General features: G+C 47.7%; 1 protein-coding gene across 1 annotated transcript in view; it reads left to right on the top strand.

Annotated features, from left to right (window-relative positions):
* LSP1 (lymphocyte-specific protein 1) overlaps positions 1 to 9,715 on the top strand; it is a 49,734-nt gene that overhangs the window by 34,485 nt on the left and 5,534 nt on the right. Inside the window, exons 6-10 of the mRNA XM_008644278.2 lie at positions 1,466 to 1,509; positions 1,718 to 1,799; positions 2,166 to 2,306; positions 3,093 to 3,173; positions 4,048 to 4,162. Of these exons, the coding sequence (XP_008642500.1) occupies positions 1,466 to 1,509; positions 1,718 to 1,799; positions 2,166 to 2,306; positions 3,093 to 3,173; positions 4,048 to 4,137 (438 nt within the window). The 3' untranslated portion in view covers positions 4,138 to 4,162. The remainder of the gene's footprint in view (positions 1 to 1,465; positions 1,510 to 1,717; positions 1,800 to 2,165; positions 2,307 to 3,092; positions 3,174 to 4,047; positions 4,163 to 9,715) is intronic.

Raw genomic sequence — 9,715 nt, 5'->3', positions numbered from 1 at the left:
GGGGGGGGTGCTCCAAATAGCAGAGTGGAAGTTTGTTCCTACCTAGACTGTCATGCTGAGATACATTGCCACTTACAGCTTTTTCTAGTCCCAATTTAACCTGGTGCTCACTTATGACCTTTCAGAAGTGCTTCTGTGTGGTTTGCACCTGCACACCATCTCCCTGGCAGGGTTGGCAAGGCTTTTTCCTATTGACATGTACTTGTGGCTGAGAAGCTGAGGCAAAAATCTACCAGATTCCCCTTTCAGGTTGGTGCTGTGCCCTGTGAGGTACCAGCCTGCCTATCAATGAGCAAGGTGGTCAGCCCAGCCTCTGAAGTCATGGCTCAGAGGGAAGCAGCAGCTCCTGCAGCACCAAGCAAAGGAGTGAGCTGACAGCAGGCAGACAGCCTGCCCGGCAGACAGAGCTGGCTGATGGGCTGCTGCCATGCTGCTGTGGGGGGACCCTGCAGAGTGACTCTCCCCAGGTCATCTCTATTAGCCAGGGTTGCACTGTTTGGTTGTTCTCTAATGGGCCTCTTGCTCTTGGGCACAGCTGGCAAATGTGTCCTCTATGTGACACTGTCTTGTCTTCTGTTTAGCTAAAATTTAGCACTGGCATCCTGAAAGCTTCTTAAAGGATCATTTAGTGCTGTTTTTTATCTGCTAACTTGGTAGGTGATGTTTCCTGTGGCACAGGCAGCAGTTTTACAGGGGGAGAAGGCTCCTTTTTACTTGGTTGCTGCTCCTTGACTCTGTGGGAGCTGGTGTTAAGAAAGCCTCCCCTTTGGCTTCAAGGTGAATTTTCTCTCTGTATGCTTGTTTTCTGGGGCATGAAAGAGTTGCGAGGTTTAGCAACATTTCAGCATTCCTTTCCTACAGTGGTTGTGCAGTGTTTGCTTGCCTTCCTGTCTTGGCCAAAGAGTTATTGCACAGGAGCCTCTGGTGCAAAACTCTTTCCTGATGTCTTGACATGAAGAGCTGCCTTGCAGGTGGCTCCATGTGCTGATTTACCCTGTGTGCTTCTCTGGCGTGGATAAGTTGACCTAACTCATGCCTATGCTGCTCCCATGCTTGGCTTCTCTTCTGCAGATGTGGCCTCTAGTTTTCCCCCTCGTCTTTCTGTACTTGCCATTTCCCCTTTTGTGTCTGGTTAGGAAGCCAAGGGTCTGAGAGAGACCTTCTCCTTCAGCAGAGGGAGTAGAGAAAATGGTCTTGGTTGGTGTTTCAGCTGTCAGTCAATTTACACGTTGTTGGTTTGCCCCTGAAATTGGTTGGGATTCTCTTCCCCTGCTTGGAAAGAAGGAGGAAAGGGAATGCTCACTGTCTCTCTGATCAGTAGGGGAACATGGGGGCCGAGTGAGGCATTTCTAACCAAAATATGGATGAGGGGTCAGGGCCAAGAAAGGGTCAGCTAAGGTGACCTGCATCCATCTGAGGTCCCTGGACAAAAGTTATATCTTTGTCTTCTTTCTCCTCCATTCAGATCACAGACAGAACCGAGTCGCTGAACCGGTCAATACAGAAAAGGTATTTTCTCGGTTTTTTTTTCTCAATACAGAAAAGGTATTTCTAGGGTTGGCCTCAGGGTAAAGCAGGTCACTTGCTGCAGGTGGAGATTGTCAGCAGGTCCTGCTGTGGGGAGGGGCAGGAGTGGCAGGCTGCCTGTGGCCCTCAAAGTCCTCCCTTCTGCCTGAGGCACTGGGGGAACACCTTAATCCTCCTCTCTGTTCTGCAGTAACAGCATAAAGAAGAGTCAGCCTCCTCTCCCTGTGTCGAAGATTGATGACAGGCTGGAGCAGTACACACAGGCTATTGAGGTGAGTTGCTGTGTTGTCTCTGCCCCCACCCTCCCAGGAGCCCTCTTTGCTGATGTTGCTCTCCCAGCATGCCTCTTAGCCTTACCATCTGGGAGATGACAGCTAAATTGTCTTCCCTTGGGTGGGAGCACTCCTTGCTCCTGTCTGTAGCTCCCTCCACAGCATAAAGTAGGTTTCTTTAGGAAGCTGTCCCATGCTTGTTTTTTCATGTTCTCTGCTTAAAGAGTGACGGTATCTGACAGGAACTAGTAGGACTCTACTAGTCTCCTTTTACAACCCCTTATCTCCAAGGACCTTCCAATTACAGGGGTTAAAAATTAACAAGAGACACACTCTGATGGTGAACTGTCTCCATTTATTTTCCAGACCTCCACAAAGGCTCCAAAACCTGTCCGGCAGCCCTCTCTTGACCTTCCTACCACGAGCATGATGGTGGCCAGCACAAAAAGCCTCTGGGAGACTGGGGAGGTCACAGCTCAATCTGTCATGAAGCCCTCGCCCTGTAAGGTATGGCCCCTTGGAGGACTTGCCTTGCTTGTGCTGGAGGCAGGGGCACAGTGTGCATTGTCCTTGTTTATCCTGTTGGTACGTCTTGTTTGTTGGGCCTACAAGCTCCAAAGGTGTCTATACTAGAGATCTTCCAACATGTTGTAAGGTTTTGTACATTGGAGATTCAATTTTTTTTTTGTAGGGTCCCCCACTGTTCCTTGGTGGTACATTTAGGAAAACCTCTGTGATGCTGGTTGAGGCTCTGATTTGAAATGGGAATAAAATCAGCTGGTGGGGAGAATGCATGTGTCTCCTGCAGGGGCTTGGGCTGAGCTCCAGTTGTCAAGCATGAAGTTGCATCTAGTACCAAAGTGAAAAATCTTGTAAACTTGGAAAATGCAGAGAATGTTATATATTGCTCTCAGTGATTTCACTTTCTGGTTGTTGTGGGCGAAGCTGGTTCTGTAACAAGTTGGTTGCAAATCTGTGTTTATGAGAGCAGAATTCTTTACAGTAGAGAAGCCTTGATGTTTACATGTCCTAAATAGTTAATGAACTTAAGAAAATAAACATCTTGGAGCTAATTCAGACTCTTGTGGAAGAGTGATAAGAAAACATAGGACATACTGGGAACAGGAAGACATTTTCACAGTCATGGATTTTAGCTGCAGCTGTTATAGGTCAGATGATGTGATATTATAAATAAAAAAAAGGAGGTCAGATGTGTGGGTTGGAAATGGATGTGAACAAAGACACGTTCAGCAGCATTGGCAGTAAAGAGTAATGAGAGCATCATTTTCTCAGGATATCGTGGCCGGAGACATTGTGAGTAAAAGAAGCCTTTGGGAACAGAAGGGCAGTCCCAAGCCTGAGAGCAGTATCAAGGTGAGTTAGTGCCTGTGGGTGTGAGAGCACTTGCTCTGCTGAGAAAGAAAAGAGCTGGTGGCTGGGTTGGAAGTATTGAGAAGATGTTCTGCAGGGACAAGGGCTGCCTGTATCTATCAATGCAGTTGCATACTTCAGAGCTCTTCCTAACAGTGAACTGCTATTGGTTCAGCTCTAGTGAAAATGGGGGCAAAATTACTTCTATATCCAGTTATTCTGAAAGGTCTCTTGAGTAGCATGTTGTTCTCAGCCCATGAGCTGGGAGTCCCAGCCTTCTAGGCTTAAATCAAACTGCAAATTTGGGTAATTTTGCTCTTGTTATGCTTTTTAGCACTGAGAGTAAACAAAAGATGCAAAACTAAGTGGAACTGAACCTAAGACAGTATCACTTGCAGATGGATCTGGGGTTTTGTGGGAATGTTTGTAGAAATGTCTTCTAAAATGCAGCAAGCAGCTACTGCTTGACCCTGTCTAGGCTGGGAGAGGAAGAGCAAAGTATCTTGTCAGTTCCTGTGTTGAAACTGCTAGTATCTGGTGAATCACACAGTCTCTTACCATGGATAAAAACAACCCTGGCTTGGGGGTCTGGGCTCTTACATGAGCCCTCCCTCACAATGCCTGCATTGCATCTTCTTTCCTATTGCATATCCTGTTCTGCTTGTGTTACCTTGTGCTTGTAGAAAGTGGTGATGGATCTGGGCAGAGAGGTTGTGTGAAGGGGGCAGGAAGGGAGTACAGAACAGGCTGTCTCCAAGCTCCCTGGGATTAAAGGCGACTGCATCGTGTGCTCCTCTGGCTTCAGTTATTTGATTTTTGACTGCCTATTTAACGGAGAAAAATGCTGACTTTGGCTCTTCCTTTCTCTCCTGTTCAGTCCACTCCTTCCGGCAAAAAGTATAAGTTTGTTGCAACAGGCCATGGCCAGTACAAGAAGGTGTTGATAGACGATGCTGCAGAGCAATAGTGTGTCTGGAGAACTCATTAACCAGGTAGGTGGGATATGACTCTGCACTGTGTATCAAACTCCTGGGCTGTTCTGGCAGGATGCTGGGGTTGTTTCTGCCAGCAGCACTTTGGGTGAGTTGGAAGGTGCTGTATGGGAACAGCTGGAGCCTTGCTTCTGGGCCTGACTCTCTGGGCTGGAACGAAATGGGTACCCAGCAGGGGTTGTTTTGGTCTCTGCCTTTCTGATCCTGCTAGGAAGCAGGATACCTCTGTTAGTTTAGTCTGCAGGGCAAGTCCCTGAGCTGCTGCTGTTTGGGTGAAGATGTGTTTGCCTTAGCTAGCTCAAAGGAACAGTCTCTTCTTCTGTCTTTCCTTATGGTCTCTTAAATTGCAAGGAGTAGATAGCTGAAGGTCATTCTGGCTGAGCGTGGGGGCTGATGTACTTCTGAAATTCAAATGTTTCTGGGGTTTAATTCCCAGATTTACTGAATTAATCAGGGAGAAAATGTCTAATGACTTTGGTAACCTCTTGGAAGCAGTCTATAATAAGGTTGTAGCAGGAAGGATGTGAATATCTGCTGTACTGGGTAGACCAACAGAGCAGAAAGGACTGTTCTCTGATGTGCAGCAAGGGGAAGGCAGAGCTGGGTTGCTGTCTCTGTGCTCTCTTGGAATGGTCTTTGGATCTCATGCTCCTATTGTGTTTATGCTCATAGATATCCTGGTGTTATCTTGAGTGGATGACAGTAGAGGGTTGTGGAAATAAGGAGGAATGGTATAGAGGGAGGAGATAACTGGTTGGATCCAACTGGGCAGCATCTGGCACAATGAGTGGAGAGGAAGTTGAGGGTGAAAACAAGCTCATTCTCTTTTTTTCCTACTATAAAAAAGAAGCTTTATTTCATTGCCAAGGTTAAAATAGCTCTGCCTGCTACAAAACACCTTTTGTTTCTGAATACTTCAGGGGCCTGTGTTCCTTCTTTCCCCTCCCTCCCCCCCACCCTTAAGGAGCTGGTTTCTCAGTGTTGCATATTGTTGTGTTTGTTTAGGCTTGTTTTTTTTCCTTTTGTAGTGCCCATTTAGAGAAGATGCCCTTTTGAATGCTGCTTGGAGATGGGCAGCAGTACAAGCCCAAGACTGCCCAAAGCTATGTTTTTAGCCCACAGAACTTGTATCCTCAACTTGCTTCTCTGCCTGTCACTTCAAGAAACCTATTATAAGGTTTCCCCTTTGATCAATCTCCTCTTTTTCCTGAAGTCTGTTTCAGTGCACCAGGTGGGAACCTACTGAGCTTCAGTTCTCTACAGCAAACAGGTTTTGTTAGGTTGTCAGCAGGTTTTGTTTGCCCTACCTGAGTTTCTCTAAGCAGCTCAGATGAAAGTGCCTTTGGCTCTGGTCTTTGTCCACCATCCTTTCTTGAAAGGCAGGATGTCACAGGATGTCCTCTAGGATCCATCCAGCACTCCAGGCAGCCATAGCACAACACTGTTACCTTATGGGTTTGTTCACACAGAGGTATTGGTTTTTTTTTTTTTTACTGTAAATAGCAAAATGGCTGTGACAGCTGAGGGAGCTTGGCTTGTTTCTGTTCTTAGGTTCTTTGCTGTCTGTTTTGTATGCTGTGAGCTCCCTGCTCTCCAGCTCCTCCTCACATCTGAGTTACATGCATCCTTTTTCCCTGCTACTGGATCACTGTCATGGCCTTTTTGCTCCCAAACCCTTCTGGCTCACCTCTGTCACTTGCTTTACACCACCTTACCAGCTTTCTAGTTGCTTAAACACAGGTGTGGTTTTCTCTCCTCCCCTCACTTCCTGAGCTGCAGGACCTCACTGCAGGCCATGGAGCAAGGGTTTTTCTGTAAGTATCAGTTTGGGGTCTTAGCAACTGCTTGATGCTGTTTGGCATTGAAAAATAACCAAACTCTGTGCCCCGTAGCATTCCCCTTCTCTGTCTCAGCACAGCAGCTCAGGCTGGAACACACTGCAGTGACTTCCAGTGCACAGCCTTTGGTGGAAATCTGTTGCTTACAGGGATATGTCCTCCCCTTTGTGATACTCTGATGTCAGGGTCTGTCTCTGCAGGACTTGCCATGTTTGCTGTGCGCCTCTGCCCTTTGCTTATGGGGTAAAAGTGCTAAACCATGCACCCAGACCTGCCTTCCTCTGTCTCCTTCCTTCTGCTTATGGCAATTGCTCTCCCCAGTGGCATTTCTGCGTCCTTGATCCATGTGTAGTGGGGCTGGGGTGTGGATGCAGCCTCACTGGAAGCCTAGCAGATGCAAAAGCTAAGCCTTAGGTGAGAGTGCTGATTTGCTCTGGGTGGTTGTCCTTGCTGCAGGACAAAAGCTGTTTTAAAGCACAAGTGCTGCTTAAACCACCTTCTCTGGCCAGATTTCCCTTAGCCTTCCAAATGTCATCGACATTGGCTGTTCTGCTTCATGCCAGTACTGTGGCTCTTGTGCATACAGGCCTTTGTGCAGAGGCATCCATCTGGCCATGCTGCAGCAAGGTGCCATTTATCACTCTGTGATAAAGGTTGCCTTTATCTGCATTACGTGTTTTACACTGCACTCTTTAAATTTTTATGTTTGTGCTGCTGCGTGGATCTTTCTCTGTAGCCTTGTCTTGCAGCAATGTTAAATTATCCTGCAGAGGCTTACCTAGGATCCACTTGTGGTTACTGGCACATTTCTAACCTCTTCTTATCTTTTTCTTTGAAAACTGGGGGTTTGAAGAAATCCCCACTCTAGATAATTGGGTTATTCTTCCTACTTGTTTTTTGCCCTTTGGGTAGGGAAGGGGTTACAAAATAGAGATAAGACTGGCAAAGTGAAAACTTAAGTGAAGGTTTGTTAACTGAAGTGCTCTTATAGCATCACTGTGAAATAGGAAAACTTCAAAAAGGCAAAAGGGGCTCTTTGCTTTGTTTCTAAGTCTGCTTGCAGTTTGGCTTGAGGAAATATTGGTCAGTTCCATATCCTCTGCACATGAAAAAGGAAACTCTGTACACAGCTCTTTATACTCTATTTGGACTAAACACAGCAATCTTATATTAGCTGTATAGGAACACCCCAGCATATGACCAAGTCCCTTGTGAAACAGAAATAACTGATCTCCCAGCTTTCATGCTCACAGGCCTGCTGGCCAGTGGAGTTGCAAAGGGTGACTGTAGTACTGGAAAGCACAGCTGTCCCTGTGGATGGGCAGAGTTGGGGATTTTCCTTTAAATAGCCTTTTTTCAGGACATCAGGGACAAGCAGGTATGCAACTGTCATGATGTTCACCCTGAAAATGAGACTACATATGGTTAGCAGAACCCCTCAGAAACCAGCACCTTGTTAAATACAGAGTTGGATACCCACATGCTAAAGCAGGGTCTTGTTGGTTATCATGGAAACATTAACCATCAGCTGTTGTGGAGAAAATGTGGTAAAATACGTAACAGAACTTGACTAGTGAAAAAAAACTATTCTTCTGTGCATTATTATATTTAGTAGACTGGCCTAGGAGGATGTCAAATGATGACTGTTTTGTTAGGCAGGAATTGCTTGGTGAGAGCAGGATGTCTTCTGCTGTCTCTTGTGTGTACCTTGGGTGGTGAGAGCAGGATGTCTTCTGCTGTCTCTTGTGTGTACCTTGGGTGAAAGAATGAGTTTCCATTTTGTTCTCAGCAAATGGGTGTGGGTACACTTTGAGTAGAGAAGATAAAATGGATTATATGTATCCTTTTCAAGTTTGGTGTCTAAGACTCCCTGGAGATGTGGAGCAACCCAGATTCCTTCCTCTCATCTGCAACTGCTGCTGTTTCTAGCATCTATCTCTGTCTTAGATAAATGCAACAAAAAAAAAATCAGATTCCATTATCCTCCTCTAAACTGGTCTTTCTTTCTGTAGGCAACTCGTCCTTTTCACTGTGTGCCTCCCCTTCCTTCACCCTGTTACTGTGTCCAGTGATTGTTGCTGACTCTTCTTAAAACAGGTTCCTGTTTGTTTTCCTGTGACCTGTGGATGTGGTAGTTACGCATTTAAGCTTTTAAACATATGGAGAGTAACCCCTAAACCTGCAGCATGGGGCTGCTGGCTTGGAGGGGATTTATTTAATTTCCTTTTTTCCCTTACACTTGGCTCCACTGGGCAGTAAACTCGGTCATAGGTGCCCTCTTGCTTGGTGCCCTGTAGGAACCTTGAGGCGTGGAGCTGCCTGGCTTCAGTTGACTGACCATCCTGATGCCGTTCTGTTGAAGCTCTTGGTGTGCTCCTCGGCCACGTTGGGTCGGAAGCGGCTCACCTCAAACACAGTGCTGATCTTTGTCATGGGTTTGGCAGCCAGCTCCTTCAGTTTCCGGGCATCAAAACGTGGCTTGTGTAGAAGGATGGGTAAGCGGCGGGGAAGAAAGACTCTTTCTTCCTTCTGTGTCTTCTTCTCTTCTGCTTGCTGCTTCCTCTGCTTAGTGAGTGTCACCTGGTATAAAATGGCATCCCACATTCTCATGGCTTTTGATTTAACCAGCATGCAGTCTTGCTTGATGACTGCTTTAGCAGTGTCCTCTTTATTCCCTTCCTCCTGTTCCAGCTTTTCTGGCTTGGACTCTGGGAAGTTGGTTGCTTCTGGCTGCACCATCAAGTGCTTCCTGAGGCGATGCCAGCCACTGGCACCGGTTCCAGGAGGTCTTGCTGCTTCTCCTGATGATGGTGCTGGCTCAGCCTTGGGAGGACAGCTGGTGCTGGGTAAGCTGGGGGTCAGCTGGGGTTCGGTGCCATGTTCTGCCTTGGTGTCTGGGGAGGTGGACCCGGTCCCATCAGCTTGTGCTGGAGTTGCTGGGTGTGCTTGCCTCCAGGGAGTGCTGGATGTTGATGGTTTTAGCATGTCTTTGTCTTTCTTGGGTAATTCAGGAGCTGTCTCTGATCCAGCTATTTTGGCATCGCTTCCATGAGTTGTAGGCTTATTGGTGTGGGCATCAGAGGTGCTGGGCTTCTCAGTAGGAACAGGCTTGAGAGCTTGATCAGGAGGCTCTGCCTCTGCAGCAGGAAGGAGGGGAGGTTCCAGCAAGGGGGGAGTGTTCTTGCTGTCTTTAAGTGAGGTGGGTGTCTGCTCTGGAGATGGTTCAGAGCTCCTTGTTTGAGGTGCTGGGGAAGTAGGCCTTTTGTCTTCGTGGCTGACAGTTCCTTGGGTCGGGTTTGGTGTGGGAATCTTAGCCCTGGGTGGCTTGACACTGTGGAAGTAAGTGTTCACCTTGGTGGCATAGGTAACATCTGGTGCCCTTTCTTTACTGGGTGTACTGGAAGAAGGCTGGGGGAAAACAGATACTGAAGGGTTGGATGGAGAGGGAAGGTGGGACCCCATGCCTTCAGGCTGCTGTGGAGTCTCAGGAGGTCCTGGCTTCTGTAGCAGGGGCATGGCCGAGGAGGTTGTGAGCTTGACATGTTCAGCGATGCGCCGCTGCTCGGTGACCTTCAGTGCGAAAGGCTTCCCCTTTCGGAAGGGGGAGGGGGCGCGGTGGTTGACGGGCCTGATGGAGAGGGGGGTTGGCAGGGGGTCAGAGGGGGGGGCTGTGGTTTCAGGGGCCTCTGCTGGGGCAGCGCTCTCAGCACCCTCT

The sequence above is a fragment of the Corvus brachyrhynchos genome, unplaced genomic scaffold (genome assembly GCF_000691975.1).
Source record: "Corvus brachyrhynchos isolate BGI_N302 unplaced genomic scaffold, ASM69197v1 scaffold62, whole genome shotgun sequence".
Classification (NCBI taxonomy): Eukaryota; Metazoa; Chordata; class Aves; order Passeriformes; family Corvidae; genus Corvus; species Corvus brachyrhynchos.
Note: the sequence above shows the minus strand (reverse complement) of the source record. Positions and strands in the feature narration are given on the sequence as shown.